The 22,871-nt window shown below is 37.9% G+C and overlaps 1 protein-coding gene across 2 annotated transcripts in view; it reads right to left on the bottom strand.

The window, feature by feature from the left end:
- Positions 1-562: 562 nt before the first annotated feature.
- Positions 563-22,871, bottom strand: part of GLYATL2 (glycine-N-acyltransferase like 2) — a 46,896-nt gene continuing 24,587 nt past the window's right edge. The window contains exons 1-6 of one of the 2 annotated variants that reach the window (XM_036426976.2): positions 14,238-14,481; positions 10,172-10,289; positions 8,702-8,809; positions 4,858-4,984; positions 4,583-4,763; positions 564-1,379 (exon numbers count right to left, since the gene is read on the bottom strand). In XM_036426976.2, the coding sequence (XP_036282869.1) occupies positions 971-1,379; positions 4,583-4,763; positions 4,858-4,984; positions 8,702-8,809; positions 10,172-10,249 (903 nt within the window). In that variant the 5' untranslated portion in view covers positions 10,250-10,289; positions 14,238-14,481 and the 3' untranslated portion in view covers positions 564-970. Of the gene's footprint in view, positions 1,380-4,582; positions 4,764-4,857; positions 4,985-8,701; positions 8,810-10,171; positions 10,290-14,237; positions 14,482-22,871 lie in introns of those variants that run through there. The other variant, XM_045577530.1, reaches the window with a different exon arrangement.

A 22,871-nucleotide genomic window follows, 5' to 3' on the forward strand; every position in this document is an offset into this window, starting at 1 on the left:
CGCCAGGGAATGAGGACAAATTGGAGAAGAGTAAGAAATGGATTAAGAACCTCCAGAGGAACAGGCCTTGCTGGCACTTTGATTTTTATCCCATAAGATCTACTTTGGATTTCTGACTATAGAAATGTAAGATAATATTATCTTATATTTTGTTGATTTAAGCCACTAAGTTTGTGGTGATTTGTTACAAAACTAATACAGCATAGATATAAAAATCATCTTGAATATGAAGTCACACAACTCAACCTACCAAACCCTCTAATAAAAAGCCAGTTAGAAACGACTAAGAACTGAATGATTTGACTTAAATGTAGGATATAAAACTGAAACTCATAGATACAAACAAAATTATAGATACAAACAAAATTATGCTGAGTGCTTCTGAAAAGTATGTTGGAAAACTTTGTAAGAGGTAGGGGAGGGTACCAGAGGAGACATTTTTCTTTTATTTTTTAATTTAATTTTATTTATTTTTACATATTTTATTAATTTTTTTTGCCCCCCTCCCTCCCTCCCACACATCCCCTCCCTCCCCAGAGTTTTGTGTCCATTGGTTGTACTTATATGCATGTATACAAGTCCTTTGGTTGATCTATTCAGAGGAGACATTTTTCAAAGAAGATTTTTTTATTTTCAAAGATAGAAGCATGAAATAAGACAGGATTCTTTTACAAAAAAACATCTTCAAAGAATAAAATATTGCTTTTAAATTATTCTAATGATTGACATTGGGTGAGTTTAATTCTGAAATGTCTGTCACTATCAAGGAAAAGTATGGCATCCATGGGTCAAGCTTCTAATTTTCTATAAATTGAATGAGGAGGAAAATTAAAATATTATATAAAGATTAGCTTAGGGAATTCATGGACCCTAAAAATTGGATGATTTTTTTTGCACTAATATAGATGACCATGTTTGTACTGATGTATTTTCACTGATAAGAAAGGCTCAAAATGGACAATGGCACTAATCAGCAATATTTCTTGGGAGTACACTTCCACTGATGCCAGCCACAAGAAAGACACTTAAACCCATTGTTTATCACCGTCTGTTTGTAAATTTCCTTATCATCTGCTACATGAAAATAGAATGGTATTTTTTTCTGAATAAGATACTCTTTCACATGATAACCAATTTGCATCATGACGCCTTGGCGTCGGTATTTAGGGACAGTATGTCCCATTCTTATCTCACAGGACTGTTCCATCACAACCCAAGAGATAAGATCCCCCTCTGGACCCAGCACGCCAAATCCTGGAAAATGCTGAAGGCAGTGTTCAACATATTTCAAGCTCCTCTCATTTTTTCCATAGTCCCAATGCTCATTCACAACCCCTGCATGTGAGGCATCCAACAAGATGCTCAGAAAATTTCTTTGCCTGCCAAGAAAAAAAAAAGAACATTTACTCAGCCAATTTTTACCAAATACCAGGATTGCAGAGTATTAATAAGATACCATTTCTTTTCTTTAGGATCCCACAGCTTAGAGGAGGAAACAGATAAAAAAAAAAAAAAAAAGTACTGTTTTTATGTTTGCATCAAAATCTTCCCAAATAATTGAGAGGGAGAAAATCTTAAGAAAGCATATCTCAGAGAAAGCCCAAGCAAATACTCAGGGAAGAATAAAATCAGCTGATGTTCCTAAAATAGCAAAGATGTACCCCAGAGCATCTTCCTATGTGGCTGAATTTTCTTTGAAGGTTCACATTGGAAACACATGGGTTCTGAATTCTACTATACAAAATATCTAAATAGACAAAATAATATTTATTTTAACAGATAATTCAATAAAATGTATGCTGCAGGAAGATAAGAGTAATGTTAATCTTACAGCTTCATGTGTCCCAAAGCCCATCAACACATACCTTTAGGGAAATACAAAAAAATGCCATTGGAGAAGCATCACTAGAGGGGAAATTGGATTTTGGGGTGGTAGCAATTAGGATTTTAATCCTGTTCTCTCAATGGATAAATTATCTAAGACTAAATGTTCTCATCTGCAAAATCAGAAAAATATCCTCTGTGGTAGGGGAGGTTGGGGCAGGTGGAAGATTCCAAAGAACTTTTAGCCCTCCCCAGAGAGGAAGAGTTTTCAGGAACTTTTCAGTTTCAAAGTAGATCTATGTTCTCTCAAGGGTGAGGTCACTAGGCATGAAATTGTCTGCACAGGAGTAAGGCTTTCTTTTTACTCTTTTCCATGCCTGACCTTATCCTAGCTCTGCGTCCTCAAAGGTCTGGAGCCTTGTCACCTGTCTCCTCCTGTGTAATAAATATGCATTTGGAAACACAGATGGACCAAAGAAAAATTTGAATATTGTTGGGTCTCCCAGTTCAATCAATGGCATTTGTGAGTGGGAATTTAGATTTTAATTGTTCTTTTGAATTATTAATACAGTTATAAAGCATAAATGGAAATTAACTCAAAATAATTACTTTCTCTCTCTCTCTTTCTCTGATCCCCTATTACCCAGTTATCTTCTCTAGATGCACCTAGTTATCCTATCTAGTAAAAGGGTAATATGCAAATTGACCATCACTCCAACACAAGCTAGCTGCCCCTACATGGTCAAAGATCTTGCCCCCATGTGGACACAATATGGCCACCACAAGATGACCAGCAGGGGAGAGCAGTTGGGAGGACCAGGCCTGCAAGGGAGGGCAGTTGGGGGCAATCAAACCTGCACGGGAGAGCAGTTGGGGGTGACCAGGCTGACAGAGGAGGGAAGTTGGGGTGACTGGGTCTGCAGGGAAAGGCAGTTGGAGGGGACCAGGCCTGCAGGGGAGGGCAATTAAGGGTGACCAAGCCTGCAGGGGAGGATGCTGGAAAACAAATCAGTTTCACTAAAAAGAGATGTTGAGAGGAAGGCTGGTCAACAACTTTAATTGCTCTAACCACTTATCCTTTAATTGAGACATTGTTAGCTGAAGCAGCCTCCACCTTGTTTGTCCTGTGTAAGTTTCTATTATTTCCTGCCTAAGGGCTACATGTAAATTTCTGTTTATGTTGCCTAAGATGTTTTCCCCAAAGCCTTAATAAAAGGGGATGGCAGGCCCAGAGCAGTAGTAGTTCTCCCACTAGAGTTGGAATACCGCCTGGCTCCCCATATCGCCAAGTTGAATTTCTTCAAGTCTCAAGTCTCTTCATTTGAGTGCGGCCCTTCTCCAGAACCCGAACCCTGACTTAGAACTCTTTCCATGCGAGCCAAGAAAGAGATTCCTATAGGAGGGCAGTTAGGGGCAATCAGGCTGGCAGGGGAGCAGTTAGACATCAATCAGGCTGGCAGAGGAGTGGTTAGGGGTGATCAGGCTGGCAGGCAGAAGTGATTAGGAGCAATCAGGAAGGCAGGCAGTAGAGCAGTTGGGAGCCAGCAGTCCTGGATTGTGAGAGGGATGTCCGACTGCCCATTTAGGCCTCATCCTAAACGGGTAGTCAGACATTCCTCAAGGGGTACCAGATTGAAGAGGGTGCAGGCTGGGCTGAGGGACACACAACTCCCCCTGTGCATGAATTTCATGCACCGGGCCTCTAGTACAATATATTTATGTAATTTTCTAGAGGTATTCTATAAAATTTTCCATGTGTACATGCTGTGATAGCATGCAATATATAATGTTTTGTCCATCTGAATTGTTGTTTCTTCCTTTACTTAGCAATATATTTTGGAATTCTTTTCTTATCAATCCATATAGAAACGCTTCATTCTTATTAATAGCTACATATTATTCCAGTGTTTGGGTTAAACTTTAATTAATTTATCCATGCCTCTACTGATAAAAACTTAGGTTGTTTCAGATTTTATGCTATCACATATTAAATTCATCAAAGTTTTAGCATCCAATTTGGTAATATCTTTACTTAATATACATATTTTGATCCAACTATTTCAATGCTAGGAGTCCATCTTTCAGAACTATTAATTCAACTTGTGCCACAATATATTTATGCAGATATTTATTACAGAATTTTTGTTATTAGGAAGAACTGGTGATAAATTAAACATGTGTCAATATGGGAATACATAATTATGTATTTCCCTATTATAGAAATCTATACAGCTGTCCAAATAAATATATCTGTGTGAGTTTACATGAAAAACATAAATAACATATTGGCTAAGTAAAAAAAGTAAGCTGCAATACAGTATGTGTGTATATTACTTAAAAAAAGGGGGGGGCGGGGGAATAACAACAAAAACACACATAGTTCTAAAAGCATAAACACCAATACTAATAGTATTTACACCTGGATAGGAAGATTGTGAAGAATTCATGTAGGCAAACTTTTGCTTTTTATTTTGAATACTTGTGTATTTTGTACACCATGTAGCATTTTTACAAAAAGTAATCGTTTTAGAAAAGATTTTTCAGTGCTACCATGAGATCCAATACCTGCCAGGTAAAGAACTTGTCTAATGAAGGCACTGCCTATGCTCAGCAAACCAAGTTCCCTTCCTTTACCCATCCAACTATGTGCCTCATCATAATTTAGTCTCAAATATTACATTTCAAAATTTAGTTTCAAATATTATGGCAACTGAATGATTCTATCAGGAGTTTGGGAAGCAAAAAAGTAAAATCTCACTTGCTAGCTTCATCCGTGTTGAACCTTTTAAGTAGTTCCATCAAATTCTCATTGCCATCACTTGATGTCTTGAATTTCTCTGGTATATCTAATGTAAAAAGCATGGTCTTCCTGTAATCCACCTGCACTGATTTTGAAGCGGAAACCTTTCTTATTGCCTCACCCAAGTTCTCTTGACAACCTGGAGAGAGGAGAAAGACAGGTTCAGCATCACTCTGTTCATATCTACTGTGAACAAACCAGGGCGCCTTTGCCTGTTAACTCAGACCAGTTACCTTGGATCTGGAAGGCTTGTTCCCAGTTGATAACCTGGGGGGATGCCAGGGCTTCCTCCAGGTTGTCAGGAGCTTCAGTGAAGATGTGGTAACTGTTGGTATAGTGATCCAGATCATCTTTCATCTCCTGATAAAACAAATATAAATCAAATTTACATGACACTAAAATTTACCAAATGTTCTTGCCAATGTCTGGAGTGCTAGAGATATGATGCCCTCTGTTTTTCTGAGAGATGTGCATAAAATGGCCTTGGAATCCCTTGAAGAATAAGTCACTATTAACACATTGAAGGTGTTTCCTTTCTTTTTTTTTTAAATTTAAGTTCTTTATTGTTTAAAGTATTACATAAGTCTCCTTTTTCCCCCATTGACCTCTCCCCGGCTGCCCCCACCCCCAACACATGCCGTCACCACCACCACCACCAACCCCTCTGTGTCCATTGGTTATGCTCATATGAATGCATACAAGTCCTCTTACCCCCGCCCCCCCAACTTTGTCTCATAGGTTGGACAGTCTGTTCGATGTGTTTATGTCTCATGAAAGGTGTTTCATTTCTGATGGTGCACTGAAGTCAGCTGCCCTTGGGAGGGTAAGTAGGTAGGTCCATTGTCTGGGATGGAGGAAGCATCAGGATTAGATAAATGTGTAAAAGAGAGAGCACCTCTGGTATAGAGAGAAGTATAAGGAACAGAGTTGGGGGTCAAGATTCTGAGTCTGTGAGGAGACAATGCCTAAGCTAATTCTGACCCAGCATTCTGGGGCATGGTAATTGACTCTTGGTGCACATGTGAATAAAGAGGACTTTGAGAAAGACCCATCATCCAGAGCTCAGAGCAGCATCTGTAGTAGAGGGCCAGGTCTGCCCCTGCCTACCTGCTTACTTTCTGCTTCAGACACCATCAGGGGGGACACTGCAGATGATGTGTTCTAACTCACCTGATTACTATGTAAATAGAGGGAGGGTAAAATATCCCTATTCTGAAATGGAAGGAATTCACTACTTATACACCCCAAACCTGGATGATGAGGAAGACATTCTGATCAAATATCCATGATTTATCTGTTGTTTAACAATTCTCTCACATAATAATTTTATCAACGTTACTTTTTATAATTAAACTGTTAACCGGGGAGTTCCCTTTTTAATTATGCAACGTACAACGGGCGCATACTCTTTCACTAGGACGTGTCAGTACGTCACGCCCAGTGGATGTAATTTTATATTATTATTGTTTTTATTTATACTTAATTAAAATAAATGAAATATGTATATATTTTTTCATTTATTTATATATAAAGCACAAAGGAAAATACAAAATTACAAACAAATAGAAAAAAAATACCAACAAAAAAAATGGAAACATCGAATTAAAAAATTATAAATTTTACAATTATAAAGATTACAAAAAATATATTTTTTATTTTTATACACAATAAAAAATATAAAAAAGTTAACAATTACAGAACAATAAACAAAAGCACACAAATAAAATAGAAATATTGAGTTAAAAAATTGAAATATAGATGTAAAAATTCAAAACTCAACTTCCATGTGATATATTTTAAAACAATTGTTGATACCTTACAATCCGGACACCAGTATGTAGATTCTTTCCTAACACCTTTTTTTTTATTATTAAATTATTATCTGTGTACATATTTTAACATTGCCCCCCCTCCCACACATACCCCCCCTCCCCAGAGTTTTCTGTCCATTGGTTGTACTTATATGCATGTATACAAGTCCTTCGGTTGATCTCTTATCTCCCCAGATCTCCCTACTCTCCCCGCTGTAATTTTACAGTCTGCTTTATTGCTTTACTGTCTTTATATCTGACTTTTGGTTTGTCAGTTTATAATGTTCTTTAATATCCATAAATGAGTGAGGCCATGTGGTATTTCTCTTTAATTGACTGGCTTATTTCACTCAGCATGATGTTCTCTAGTTCTATCCAGATTGCTGCAAATGATGAGAATTCCTTCTTTTTATGGCAGCATAGTATTCCATTGTGTAGATGTACCATAGTTTTTGGATCCAATCATCTGCTGACGGGCATCTAGGCTGTTTCCAGATTCTAGCTATTATAGATTGTGCTGCTATGAACATAGGGGTGCATATATCCTTTCTAATTGGCTAACACCTTTTTTGTAGCAAACTCGGCATTTCCTGGATTTAATTTTTCCTATATCGCTTTTCATTTGTTCTGGAAAATGTCTTTCAACTAAGCGTGATGGTTTAGATGTAGAGCTGCTTGTTGTCTTTGGGTGGGTTTTCACTATGTTGTTATCTACCAATTACACTCTATCAAAAAGTGTAATCGATCCAAAAGACCTTTATCTTTTTTGTATATAATATATGCATTGAAGCAGCACATATCAATTAATCGTAGAAATTTTTTTTTATAAAATTTCTTTACCCTATTATGGGCAGCTGTATAGGCCACCATAACTCCATCTCCCAAATCTATGCCACCCATATTCTTGTTATAATCCAGGACAACATTCGTTTTTTCTTGCCTTCTTCCTCTCTTTTCAATCATTGTCTTTTCGTCATTATGAATAGAACTGAGCATCAATATGTCTTTTTTTTATCCTTCCATTTTAAAACCATAAGTTTGTCTTTGATTCTTACATATGTTCATTTTTCTGTAATTTTTTTGTTTTTATTTCACTGGGGATTCCGACTCTATTTATCCTCATTGTTCCAACAATGTCTGTATTGTTTTGACACAATTCAGCCAAATGAATTGACGTATAGAAATTATCTAAGTAAATCCTATACCCTTTATTCAGTAAGTCATGTGTTAACTCAAAAACAATTCTTGTTGATTGTTTTTCTTGTGGGTAGTTCGAACCATAATTTGTGTACTTGCCTGTGTATAAAATTATATTTTGTACGTATCCAGATTGGCTTTAACTCAAAATAAATAACTTCATTCCAAATCTAGCTCTTTTTGTAGATATATATTGTTTCCAAGATAAATTCCCTTTCCATAATAAAAGAGATTCATCTACACATATTTCTCGTTCACATACATAAAAACTTTTAAGCTTTTCTGACAAATTATTGATGATTGGATCAATTTTATATGTTTTTTATTATATAAAGGTTGGAGATATAAAAAATATAAGTAAATAATGTATAATATGAAAATAGGTAGGTAAGTGTAAGTACGTACCCTTCACTGCTCACCCAGAACACGTCCACCACTCTCAATAGCGAAATTATACTGATTCCCTTCGTGTCTTAAATTCATGTCGAGACATGTATGGATGACTAATACCTTTGTTGTTCGAAATATATGTCCCACCTGTTTCAGGGCGCAACATATATTTCAAGGACATATTCATATGTCCTACCCTTACCCGATATTGTTTACGTTTGACGTATTTATACATCCCGCTCAGTTAACAGGTTAAGAGAACAGCTATCTTCCCAAGGTCACACATTTAGTCACTTAGCAGGTTTAGATCTCAATCCCAATACTGACTCAGGTACTATTGGATTATGTTCACTTAGACATAGAGAAAGACAACATTTCCTAACCACTTGCAGCCATAGGCGTCTATGTTGAGGTGCATGGCTGTGGTCAGACTCTTAATAGAAAAGAATGCACTAGATGGGATCCTAATGTTATTTACAAGACTGGTACTTATTAGCTATTTGGTCAATTCCATGCTAATTTCACTGTCCTACCTTCTCCCTCAAGTGGCCTTTCTAAACTTATATGAATCACAAATGTCAAGGTTGTTCTTCCCAGCCAACAGCTTCAGTTCTTTCATTCCCACAGAAAGACCATCCAGAGCATAACCAGCCTGGTATTCAGTAGCTTGAGCTCTCACCTCTTTCTTAGGCCGAGTAATGACTATCTGATAATCTGGCCAGGCATCCACCAGCACCTCCAAGTTGAATGGGTTTTTATTTTTAATGTGAAAAATGGCACCATATACCTACAAGAGCAACAGAACAAAACAGGAGAGAAAGTTCTTCTTTGAAATAGAGCCTTGTATCTGGTACAGGAAATAAGACCAGGAGTTAGGGAGACTGAACAGGATAGAACCAAAACTTCCAGTATGGTTCATTGGACTATTTGCTTCAAAATGGCCCAGCAAAGATCCACAAAACTCCAAATTAATAGCTGAATCATTGAGAACGTTTTCCCTGGCTGGTGTGGCTCAATAGGTTGAGCATATTCCCAGATATCAAAGGTTGATGGTTCAATGCTGGTCAGGGCACATGCCTGGGTTGCAGGTTCAATCCCTGAAGGGGAGTACATGCATGAGGCAACCAATTAATGTTTCTCTCTCACATCAATGTTTCTATCTCTCTCTCCCTCTCTCCAAAAATCAATAAAAACATGTTTTTAAAAAGAACTTGCCATCCTATCTCTATCTTGAAATTCACTCATTCATTTTTTAAACATTCATAGCATTGTTCCAATTTTTTTAATTCATACCATACTATATCACTTATGGGGCATCTATTATATATATCAGATGTTTGTCAAGTATAGAGAATTCAAAGATGAAATAACATGGCCACTGCATTCAAGTTATATCTGGAAGGATAGAGAAATACCTAGTCTTATCATAACAGGACATGTGTTCTGATACATGTATGCGTGTGGTGTGTGGCATCCCAGGGACGAAGTTGTGGGAGACTGATAGAAAAAGTAATACTTGAATTAGGCTTTGAGGTATAAGTAAAATTTTCCCCTGGCAAGATAGAGAGAGAAGGATGGCAAGTAATTCCTGGTGGGAGAAAAAGCATGAATGAATGCTTGAAGGAGTAGCAGATTGTATTCTACCTGCAGAACTGTGAGGGGCTCAATAATTGAAACATGTGGTATATGATGAGGGAATGTTGGGAAATGAAATAGAAGAGGTTGGGGCATTTTTTTTATAAACCTTTGTATACACAATTAAGAATTGTGGACTTTATTCTGTAGACATGGGCCTCTACTGAAATTTTAAAACAAGCAATAATATGATTATATTTGTTCAGAGAGATGGCTCTGCTCACCAAGTTGCAGGTGAGATAGTAATATTGAAAACAGGGAGCTATTGCAATAGCCTAGAGCAAAAAAAAAAAAAAGTAATCCACTAAAGATAGCAATATAGTTGGTTCAAACGATGTTTAAGAAGCTGAAAAAGAGTAAGGTAGGTGAATGAATATGGCTATTAAAATCATCCCTGAAGAAGAAATCTGACTTTAAACTTGAACTTTCATCCACCTGGGAAAGGTTCTGAGCCCTGAATCTATCCCCTGTACACCTCATCCCTGTCTCCTCACATCACCCACTACTCTCTCACCTTATAGGACTCAGGAATGCTCTTTTCCAAGGATTCATACAAAATCTGCAGGTTCTGGGGATCATTAATCACAAACATCTTGTGTAACACCTCAGTCCTCTTCCCTCAGGAAGATGATCTAAAGAAATAAACACACAAACAAAAACACCTGGAGAGATGAGACAGGTGTCCAGGGAGAGGAGAAAAGTGAAGCCATCTAGGATACCATACATTTATTTCCAACCATAATGCCTTCTTGCAGTAGAATTTTCTGGATTAACCTGATCCAATAGAAACTCTGTTACGATCATCCATAAAAATAAGTTGAAGAATATGAATGTTTAACAAGATAAGAGAGAAAGAGAGGCCAACAGAGAAGACTAAGGAAGAATTATAAATAAAAAATGAAAAATAAGAATAGTATCTCTGAAATCAAAATAAGAGAAACTTCATTTAAAGAAGAGAGTGCATAGCAGCACAATTTACAATAGCTAAGATTTGTTAACTAAGTGCCTAAGTGCCCATAGCAGATGAGTGGATTAAAAAACTGTTGGGCGCCATTGTAGCTGAATCATTGAGAACGTCGGGCCTGGTTAGTACTTGGATGGGAGTAAAAAACTGTTGTACATCTACACAATGGAATACTACGTTGTGGCAAGAGAGAGAGAGAGAGAGAGAGAGAGAGAGAGAGAGAGAGAGAGAGAGGGAGGGAGAGGGAGAGAGAGTTCTTACCATTTGCAACAGCATGGATGGAACTGGAGAGCATTATGCTAAGTGAAATAAACCAGGCAGAGAAAGATAAATATCACATGATCTTACTCATTTATGGAAAATAATGAACAACATAAACTGATGAACAAAAAAGATTCAGAGACAGAAACATCGATCAGACCATTAAACCTCAGAGGGAAGGTAGGGGAGGGTGGGGGTAAGGGAGAGAGATCAAACAAAGGACTTGTATGCATGCATATAAGCCTAACCAATGGACACAGACAACAGGGGGGTGAGGACATGAGGGGGGCGGTTAGGGGAGGTAATGAGGGAATAAAGACACATATATATATAACACCATAATCCATAAAGAATTTTTTAAAGTGATTAGAGAAGACAAATACTGCTGAGAAACTAAGAGAGATTAGCACAAAAATGCCAATGCATTTTGGAGTAAGGAATTAATTTTCTGATTTGATGAGATGTGCCATGGAATGATGGAGGAAGAAATCCAAGTTAAGGTGATTGGAGAAAAAATAAATGTAAGGAAATGAAGATAACTCTTTCAAAGAGCTGCATCAGAAAGGAAGGAGAAAAATATGATAGTAATTGGGGAGGAGGGACTGGAGACTGCAGGAGCTTAAAGGAAGGCATTTCTTATTAGATGAGAGAGATAATCTTATTGATGTTAACTATAGAAAGCAGGTTATATGAACAGAAATTGGTGGGATTTAATAAGAGATGGGAAGGGGAAAGAAAAATAGTTACATCAATCCAGGCACTGTTTCAAATCCTTTATGTTTATTCATTTATTTTATCTTCAGTCACACTTCTATGTGTAAATATTGGGACTAGTTTTGTACAGAAAGAATACCTCTTCCACACAATGGAAAAGAAGTATTTTAGCTTAGGTGTGAATGTAGGTATATGTTTGTGAGTACTTGAGATTAGAAAAAAGAGCAGGAAGTTGACATGTTATCTCTGAATACCTATTTTCTGGAAGTAAAAGAATGGAAAATCACCTTTGGGAGTAAGGTCTTTTGGGAGGTAATGTACCAGAAAAACATAGAGAAATACAATATGGTGTTAATGCTAAAAATTAAAGTTTGCATGGGCTCTTATGCTTGTTGGAGAAAATGCAGAGTAGGAATACATAGAGCAATTGCAAGACATTACTTAGGGCAGGTGCAGGTGGAAAAACATCATTTGGGAGTTGTATTCACCCACATGTATGATCTCAGTACTCCAGAGAGCAGAAGAAGAGAAAACAAACTGAAATGAAGCAGGTTTAAATTTTTTCCAGACTTAGCGCAGTAGATAACTGGCAACCGGCAAAGTTTTTGAGAATAAAGGAAAGAGACGCTTGAAAGTAAATTAAAATTGTGGAATCTAGAAGAAATGAGAAAGTAAATTAGGATGGGGACTAATCAAGTGATAAAAGATGAAGAGAGCAGGGGATAAAGCACTTTATGAGGTCAAAGAATAGCAATGGTGATAGGTAGGGGGAATGTATTCAAAAAATAGGAGATTGAAATAAAAAATTAGGCTATTAGAGGGTAGGATTTCAGAAGTAATTCAGTTCAGTGCTCACTTCAGCAGCACATATACTAGAAGTAAATCAGTTCAAGTCATGCCCATCCAGCATTGCTCATTGTTTGAGCATTGACCCATGAACCAGAAGCTCAAGGTTTGATAGACAGTCAGGGCACTTGCCTGGGTTTCAGGCTCAATCCCCAGTAGGGGGCATGTACAAAGCATTGATGTGTCTATCTCTCTTTTTCTCCCTTCCTCTCTTTGAAATCAATAAAAACATATTTTTTAAAAAATAGAGATGCCAATAAGGAAATAGATGTTGTAGGTACCACAGACATCAGCAGGATGCAACAGGAGTTTAATGGAAAGAAATATCTGTGAACCCAGTGCAAAATGCATTAATGATTAGAAAGAAATTTGTCAGGAGAAATAGGAAAGGGCAAAACTTCATCTTAGCCACATAGTGCTTCATTCAAAGAAGGAAGAGTTTTTCTATGCAAATGGACAAGTAACACTTTAGATCCATGGATTGAAGGCAAGGAGAATGTTGATTCTTGTCTTTACTCACAATGTTGTTATAGGTGTCTGTAGGGTGGCAAGGAAAAGCACACACATATCAATACTTTATGGTTAAGGAAAGGATTTGGACAGGTTACCAGTTCAAAATAACACATGCTAACTTTATAGATTTTTAAAGTACTTTCTGGCTCCAGGGACCTACAATATTTTTTAGGAATTAGTTCCCAATATTGGGCTCAGGTCCAAGAGTTTGCAAGGGGGAAAAAATAAATTAACAAATAAAAAAAATTTTCCCATAGGGGGAGTGGACTTCTACAAATGGTTATTTTCTTCTTTTTTTACTTTAAGTTATTTTTATACGCCTCAGAGATAACCATTATTATTCTGACTTCTATAATAATCAATTATTTTTTCCTGTTCACATAAATGAAATTATACATTATATATTCTTTTGTGTATGGCTTCTTTGACACAACTTATTTTCTTCTATTTGTCCATGTTATCATGTGCATCCATACTCCATCTTTTTTCTTTTTAACTGCTATATAGTGTTCCAATGTAGGAGCATCCCACAATTCACTTATCCATTCACCTGATGATGAGTATTTGAGTTGACTTTAAATTATGTTTTATTTTTCAATTTCAGTGAAATACAAAATATATTACTTTTAGGTATACAACCCAATGATTAGACATTACATAGCTTAGTAAGTGATCATCCCAATAAATCTTGGGCTCATCTATCACCATACATAGTTATTACAATATTATTGACTATTTAGAATTGAAGAACATATGAAGAGCTTTCCAGACAAGAAAAGCTAGGGAGTTTGTCACCACCAAATCAGAATTACATTTGCAATGTGAAGGGTCTTCTCTAAGAAGATGGGAAAAAAAGATTTTAAAATATTAATAATAAAATGACAATAAATACATATCTATCAACAACTGAATGTAAAATAAATAATCAAGCAAACAAGCATACAAAAAATCAGAACATTAAACAGACTCACAGAGAGAGAATTATGACCATTGTCTCATGGGAGGAGGGTTGGGCAGGTTAGGTGGAAAAGGTGAAGTACAAATTGGTAGTTACAGAATAGGCTCAGAATATAAATACAAATTCTTATTTTTAATTATAAGTGATATACAGTATACTAGTTTCAAGTGTACAACATATTCTTTCAATATTTATATACATTATAAGATGATCACCACAATAAGTCTAGTAACCATCATAAATACAAATTCTTTAGAACCAGGGTTCTAATTAATTGGAAGGCTGAAAAAGACAAGACACTGCTGTCCAAAACAATCTGCTTACCTGATGGTTTGTTGTAGACCTGTGTTCACACAAGCTTTTGCAGTCACTCAGAATGGCAATGGAGAAGCTTCTGTGGCTACCACCTTATAGACTCCACCACATGAAACTTGAACTGACTCAAGCGTCACTATGCAGCATAGAACTCCAAGAAGAACTAGATTCCTAATGAGTCAACTGAAGGAACTTTTTGTTGACATAAGCCAGAGACTTTGTGGGTCAGAGGAAAACTTCTCCAATTATGAAATGTTTCCCACTGAACATTTTTATTTATGTACCATCACTTATATATAATTGGATATTCCAAAGCATAAATAATAAGGCAATGTTGTGGAGTTGGCAGAAATTGTCCAGCTGCCGAGTTATTTAAATAGTATCATTAGGGCAAACAGAAGACCTAAAAAATTTGACTTCATTTCAAAATGCCTGGCCCAATGTTTTCAACCATGTGACCTGGGGGAAGCCAAGAACTCTTCAGAGAAGTGGGTGTTAGCCTAATAACTGGGCTTTGAACAAGTTACCCTTTTTGTGCTTTAAAATTAATGGAAGCAGGCCGAAACCTGTTTGGCTCAGTGGTAGAGCATTGGTCTGCGGACTGAAGGGTCCCAGGTTGGATTCCGGTCAGGGGCATGTACCTTGGTTGCGGGCACATCCCTGGTAGGGGGTGTGCAAGAGGCAGCTGGTCGATGTTTCTCTCTCATCAACCTTTCTAGCTCTTTATCTCTCTCCTTTCCTCTCTGTAAAAAATCAATAAAATTTAAAAAAAAATTAAAATGAATGGAGGCAAATAAGGAAAGAGCCTTATAAACATAAGAAAAAAAAATAACAGTTCCTGCACAAAAGTTCATTAGAAATTGGAATTCGTTTTTGGAGATGAGCAGAGGTAAATTTTGACTTTTAAAAGTGTGTTCCTCACACCATCTCTATCAAGACCTTCTGGGCTGACTTGTTAGAAATACAGGCACTTCTCCAAATCACCTGAATCAGGATCTTCCAGAATGCTTGGGAATCTGAGTTTTACAAAAAGCTACCTAAAAGTGTTGAATCTACATTAACATTTTGGAGATGTTTTGACAGAGAAAGGGGAAAAGAAGCTATCAACATTTTACTCACTTTCTAAAATAATGTAGCGCAACATCACAAAATTTTATCATTCATGAAATAATAAAGCAAGAGTTATTTTCACACAAATAAGGAAAACAATGTTAAGAGAGAATTAATGTCTTTCCTGGGGTCACAAAACTAGCCAGCAGCAGTTCCTCAATCAAACGCCAAAGATCAGGTCCTTTTTAATGACACCATGATTCTTCAGTGAGTGGTCTCCTATCCATGGCCATTATATCTTCTTACAAACCTGTTTCATTCACTTCAGATGACATATTCAAATACACCTACGATGATTTAGTACTATGTATGTGCTTGTTAGGTAAGGCATTGGGTCTTACAATCTTAGTAATTCCATCTTTTGAACCAAAAATAGTTCACACTGTGGGGAAACAGAGGACTTGGTTGGAAAGTTTATAAGGAGGATTCTCCAAAAGGTCAGGGGCCTCTAGGGAGACCTTGCCAAAGGTGGCAGTCCCTGCCTTGACTTTTCCAAACAAGTCTGAGCCCCCGGGTGTTTACTTAGATGGTTCCTTACTTAAAAGGCACTACAGATGCATGTGTCTTCTCAAGGATGCCTACCTTGATGATAGTATCTAATAGTTAATTTTAGTTCAAGCTGTTGTTACGATAAACGCTTAAGGAGGCAGGAAAAGAGGGCTGTTTGCTCCTATAGCCAAGCAGTCCTTTCACCTCTCTCTCATAGAAATGTGTGTCAGAGTGATCCATTCATCCATTGCTCAGGGTCTGCCTGTCAGTCCCAGCATTAGGCAATCTATCAAAGAAATTTTTACAGATTGGTAATTTTATATGGTTAATTTGTTCACAAAATTATATGTAGATATATAATGTGTTATTTCATCCTCCTTTTTTAAAAAATGTTGGTCTATTCCTACCAGTCAATACATAATTTTTACACAGTTGAGATTATACTGTGCATAGTTGAAATGACACAATTTTATGTCCCACAACAAGTATTACATAATTAATTTCTCAAGCCATCAAAAAATTTTATAAAGCAGTTCATAATGGTTGTACAATTGAATTGCACATCTCAGAAAGAATTTCATTTTGTAACATTTGGACTTCCCTAGAAACTCCAGATACCTAGGAGATATGGTTACTAAGGCAAGTTTCCTTAACACACCCTTTTACTTCTATAGAACTGTATGAATGGTCACATTTTTTTCCTAATCATTTATTGCACCAAATATTCCTACCCCAAGTGAAATCACTTTTATAACTTATGCCTTTATGTAACTTAGACATTATGGTATTTTCATATGCAAATTGTCAGTCTTTTGTAGAAAAACTGGTTGAAAATAGATAAGGGAGGAAAGCCAGATAGTAAAGTAGTATCCTAAAAGATCTTGTCTTTGAGACTTTGCAAGGACGATTTTATTAGTCAGAGTAGATATCCCAACACTTCAGTGACTTAGCACAATAAAACTTTACTCTTGCCTATATCACCCTTCACAGTCCTATCAGAATGCAAGTTTTTCCTATATTGTAGTTCAATCCTCCTCTGAGACCTCAGCTTTCTCTCCAATTCAGCTTGTGGTAAAAGAGAGTGAGGGCCAATCACTGAAACAGTGCTGCCATTTCACTAAAAATCCACTAGCCACAATTCAGGGGCCATACTTAACTGCAAATGAGATAGGGCAATAGGATTGAACTGTGGTCTAAAGAAAAAAAGAGAGAGAATGCATATATTGGTGACCACAAACAGAACCTTCTGTAATGAAAGGGAAAGGAGGAAGCCTGAAAGTGAAGAAGAAAGCCTGATGGAGGTGACAACCAACATCTTCCAAATCCTGAAATCAGAAGTGAATTGGTATATAAATGAGGAAAAACACACACACACACACACACACACACACACACACACACACACTCACGCACACACACACAATGTGTTCTCTACAACTCTCTTCAATTAACCTATCTTAGAAAACTATAAAGAAAAAATTAACTCTTGAACAACACATGTTTGAACTGGACCAGTCCACTTATATGAAAAAATTTTCCACTATATGGTGGCAGAAGATGGTTTGACTTTAAGTGGTGGGCTCATGATATAATACAAAGATCATGTATTCATGGAAATGTACACATGAAAGCTATACAATCTTGTTAACCAATGTCACTCCATAAATTTAATAAAAATAAACCTATTGGAAAATTAGTGGGGAAGATTTATAACAATTTGAAAAAATGCATAGAGAAACTGTGTAGCCTACAAATATTAAAAATTTTTAAGAAAAAAGGTACATCATGAGAGCATAAAATGTATTAGACACTAGCATATTTTATCATTCACTACCATAAAATATACACAAATCCTACCTAATACAAGAGTAATATGCAGATTGAACGTCACTTTAACACATAAGATGGCTGTCCCCATGTGGTCAAAGATCCTGCCCCATGTGGACACAATATGGCCAGCAGGGTAGGGCAGTTGGGAGGGACCAGGCCTGCAAGGGAGGACAGTTGGAGGCAATCAAACCTGCAGGTAGGGCAGTTAGGGGTGACCAAGCCAGCAGAGGAAGGTAGTTGGGGGTGACCAGGCCTGCAGGGAAGGGCAGTTAGGGGCAATCAGGCTGGCAGCAGAGTAGTTAGGGGGTGATCAGACTGACAGGCAGAAGTGATTAGGGGCAATCAGTAAGGCAGGCAGTAGAGCAGTTGGGAGCCAGCAGTCCTGGATTGTGAGAGGGATGTCCGACTGACTAAACAGGCAGTCGGACATCCCTCAAGGGGTCCCAGATTGGAGAGGGTACAGGCTGGGCTGAGGGACACCTCCCTCCCCATGCATGAATTTCTTGCACCAGGCCTCTAGTCTATTATTAAAAATTAACATTTATCAAAACATATGCACACACAGTCACAGAACGGTGTCATTTGCAGTCACAAAAAATGTAAACAAACATTAACATGTAGTATAAAAGCATAAAATTAATTGAATACTGTTTTTTAATTGTATTTGGTATGAAGCCAAGACCCATACAAAGTGTCACTGGTGATGCTGGAAATGCTCTCAAGAAGCAAACAAAACCACGACATTCCAAACAAAGTTGAATTGCTTGATATCAACCAAGCAATTGCAGTCTGCAGCCATGGCTGCCCACCATTTCAAGATAAACAACTCCAGTGTGCCCTAGCTGGTTTGGTTCAGTAGATAGAGCATTGGCCTGTGGACTAAAGGGTCTCAGGTTCCGTCCAGACCAAGGGCAAATGCCCAGGTTGCGGATTCAATGCCCCCCAGCAGGGGGTGTGCAGGAGGTAGCCAATCAATGATTCTCTCTCATCATTAATGTTTCTTTCTATCTTCCTCCCTTCCTCCTGGAAAATCAATAAAAAAAATATTTTTAAAAAAAAAAACAACTCCAGTGTAAGGACCATTATAAGAAAAGAAAAGGAAATTCATAAAACTGCCATTGCAGCTATGCCAGCAGGCATGAAAACCTTGCACTTTTTGTGAAATATTTTTTATCTCTTATTGAAAATGCACTTTCTATGTGGGTACAAGATTTAATCTAAAAAATTCATACCTGTAAACTCTAATGTGATTCAAGAAAAAGCAAAGCCATCATATGACAACTGAAAGTGAAAGGAAGGCAAATTATCTAAAACTGTATAATTTAATGCCAAAGAAGGGTTTGATAATTTTAGAAAGAGGTTTTGCTCTAAAAACAAACAAAAGTCAACAAACAGGAACAGCTGCTTTGGCAGACCTAGAGGAAAGTGAATTCCCATAAGCCATTGAGAAAATCATAGAGAAAAAATACCTGCCTGAAAAGATATTTAATGGTGACAAAAGTCCCCTACTGTGCGGGGAGAGGAAGCTCTCGAGGACATTATTAGTAAGGAAGAGAAGCAAGCACTGGGATTTAAGGCAGGAAGAGATAGGCTAACTCTACTGTTATATGCAAATACAGTCAGGTTTATGATTAGGACAGCCATTATCTATAAATCTGTTCACCCCAAGCCTTGATGGGCAAAGATAAACACCAGCTGTCAGTCTTTTGGTTGTAAGACACGAGGGCATGGACAATAAGAACTCTTTTCCTGGCTTAGTTCTATCGATGCTTTTTCCTTCAGCCAGGAAGTACGTAGCCAGCAAGTGACTGCCTTTTAAAGTTATTTTTATATTGGACAATCCCCCGACCACTCAGAACCCCAGGAGTTCAACACCATAGGCATTGAAGTGGTCTACTTGCCCCTAGACATGATGTCTCTGACTCAACCTCTAGATAAGGAGGTCATAAGGACCTTTAAGGATCCTCGCTAAACAAGGTAATATAGAATTCTACAGAAATGATTGTCAGTGCTATGGAAGAGACTCAAGACTGAGAGAGCATCATGAAAGTCTGTTATACCATTAAAGATGCCACTGTTGTTACAGCAAAAGCCGTGAAGAGAGCCATAGATTCCTGCTGGAGAAAATGCGTCTGGATGCATGATTTCCAGGATTGTGACAGAAACAATGAAGGGCATCATGAGAGAGATTTTAGATATATCAAAAAGTGGGATGAAGAATGTAAGTTATGGATCATAGAAAAATTCAAGAGCTAATATACACCACACCAGAGGAATTAGCATAAGATAGAGATGAATGCTTCCAAACCAGTGCCAGGGGAAGATGTAGAAGAAACAGTGACAAAAAATAAATTGACATTAGACAGTCTGGCAGAAGGGTTCCAGTTATTTAAGGCTGCTTTTGACTTCTTTGATGACATGTACCTTCCTATGATATGGATACTGAAACTAAAGCAAATGGGAGAAGAATTGCTACCATAAGGAAATATTTTCAGAGGAATGAAAAGGCAAAAGGGTCAGACAGAAATTGGGATTTCTTTCACTGAGTGTGCCTGCCTCTCCTGCCTCCCATTTCACCTCCTCCACCTCTGCAGTGGCAAAAAACAGCTTCTCCTCTTCTCTTCTTCTTCCTCGGCTTATTCAATATGAAAATGATGAGGATGAAGACTTTTATGATGGTCCACTTGTTCTTAATGAATCCTATATAATAAAGAGGGAATATGCAAATTAACACTTACGCTCTCACAAGATGGCCGCCTATGACCAGGCCAGCAGCGGGGTTAGTGAGGGATGACCAGATGACTGAACAGTAGGCTGTGTGGGGCAACCAGGCCAGCAGGGTGGGCCATGAGGGGTGAGTCTCTATGACTGCGATGTTCGCACCCTGATCAGTGCCTGGTGAGGGAGTAGCCTGTTCTGCCTTTGACTGAAATCTAACCCGGGAACCTTCTGGCTAATGCTCTATCCACTCAGTCAAATCAGCGAGGGCCGATAGGTTTTTTAATAACAAATTCTGCAATAGCTTTTATTTTATGCCCAGTCCTATCTCCACTCTCCCCTCATACTACCTGAAGAAGGATTTGCTATTTTCCAGGGAAGTCTTTTAAATCTGTTTATGGACATTCAATTAGAGGACAGTGAGAATGTAACTAACAGAAATACAAAGATGTCCTTATGTTGCCTGACTATAGGTTTTGAATAATAACCACTAGCGTTTATTAAGTAGCAATATACCAGGCACAATCTAACTTATTAGCACACTGTTTTATTTGATCCTCACAACCACACTATAAGGTAAACATAACTATATTTACATGTTATAGATGAGGAAATTGAGATTCAGAGAGATTAGGAAGCTTGCTCAAGATCACTTAGGATGGAAATAGCCAAGCCAGGACTCAAAACCTATATAGTCTAGTTCCAGGACTTATGGCTCCAAAATCTTTTCCCAGAGCCTCCAAGCAATATAAGAAGACAAACACCATTTGGCTTCAGATGGCTATCAGCTATTTGAAACCATATTATCTGCCAATTTCCTCATTTATGGGTCAGCTTGAATTTCCAGAAAAACCACAAAAGGTAGAGTCTGGTAAATATAAAGACTTAGAGATGGATTTGTTCAACTTGTTCCTACAGAAAATTAATTCTGAAAGGTATAAGACACTATTGGATTCAAAAGGTGAGAAATTTTTTTAAATTGTTTTAAATCAAGCTAGTTTAGAATAAATGTAGTCCACAATGCTCTGGGTTCAGTTTCTCTGGGAGATCAGCAAACAAACTGAAAGGAACTTGGATTACAGGCTGCTACATCCACCCTTATCCTGCAAGTTTCCTCTGCTTGCCATTGGTAGAAAAACAATAAAATAATTGTTAAAACCAGAAGCATTGAGGGATTGGACCTGGGTTCCAGTCTAGGTTCTGCAACTTAGAATCTATGTACTACTGAATGAACAATTTAACCTCCCATAGCCTCAATTGACAGAGCTACCACATTTAAACAATAATACTGTCTATTTATAGAGTTGTTGCAAGGATGAAACAAGATAACACATGAGATACACCAAGCACACTCTCTGGAACCTATTGCATATTTTGAAAGTATTCTTTTTTACTAGAGGCCTGGTGCAAGAAATTTGTGCACAGAGTGGGGTTGTCCCTCAGCCCGGTCTGCACCCTCTCCAATCGGGGACCCCTCAGAGGATATCCGACTGCCAGTTTAACAGCAGTCAAACATCCCTCTCACAATCTGGGACTGTTGGCTCCTAACCACTTGCCTACCTGTCAGCCTGATCATCCCTTAACCACTCCCCTGCCAGCCTAACTGCTCCCCTGCCAGCCAGATCCCCCCAAAATGCCCTCCCCTACTGACCTGATCATCCACAACTGCCCTCCCCTGCAGACCCGATTACCCACAACTACCCTCCCCTGCCAGCCTGATTACCCACAATTGCCCTCTCCTGATGGCCATCTTTTGGTGGTCATCTTGTAGCAATGTGGGGGTGGCCATCTTGTGACAACATGGGGATAGCCATCTTGTGATGACATGAGGGCATTGTGCAAGGGCACGAGGGCCACATAGGCTTTTTTTAGCATAGATGATTCTGTCTCTATTTTGCTTGGTAGTTCAATTTGTTTACTAAATTCCACGTTTAAGTGAAATCATATGGTACTTGCCTTTCTCTGATTGGCTTATTTTACTTTGATAGAGAGCAGGAAAACAGCTCTAGTGGGGGGTGTATGATGGTAGAGAAAAAAAAAAAGAGAAAGAGGACTCATGGACATGGACAACAGTTGGTGATTTCAGGGGGCAGTAAGAGTTAAGAGGGCATAGAGGGGATAAATGGTGATGGGAAACATAAAATAAGCTTATAGTTTCTACCAAAAGAAAAGAAAAAGAAAAAAAAGAAGTATTATTTCTCTGCCATGATGTCAGTGTGCTGGTATTTATTGTTTTATATGGAGTCACAGCATCCATCCCCTTTTCCTAATAATGTCACATTCTCATTCAAGAAAATGATTTATTCCTCTGAATCCCTGGTAACAAGGGAAGATCAGCCAATTATACACTTTCACTGGGGATGTTGAATCCTGAGTGGGTTATGCAAGGCCAATAGGGTGCTGATGATCAAAGGGTTGCTTCTAGGACACTGCTGCTCCACTTCTTGCTACTTGGGCCTCCAGAACTTTACATAGTCTCTCTCTGTTTCCAAAGCT

Source organism: Pipistrellus kuhlii, unplaced genomic scaffold (assembly GCF_014108245.1).
Source record: "Pipistrellus kuhlii isolate mPipKuh1 unplaced genomic scaffold, mPipKuh1.p scaffold_m20_p_9, whole genome shotgun sequence".
Taxonomy (NCBI): Eukaryota; Metazoa; Chordata; class Mammalia; order Chiroptera; family Vespertilionidae; genus Pipistrellus; species Pipistrellus kuhlii.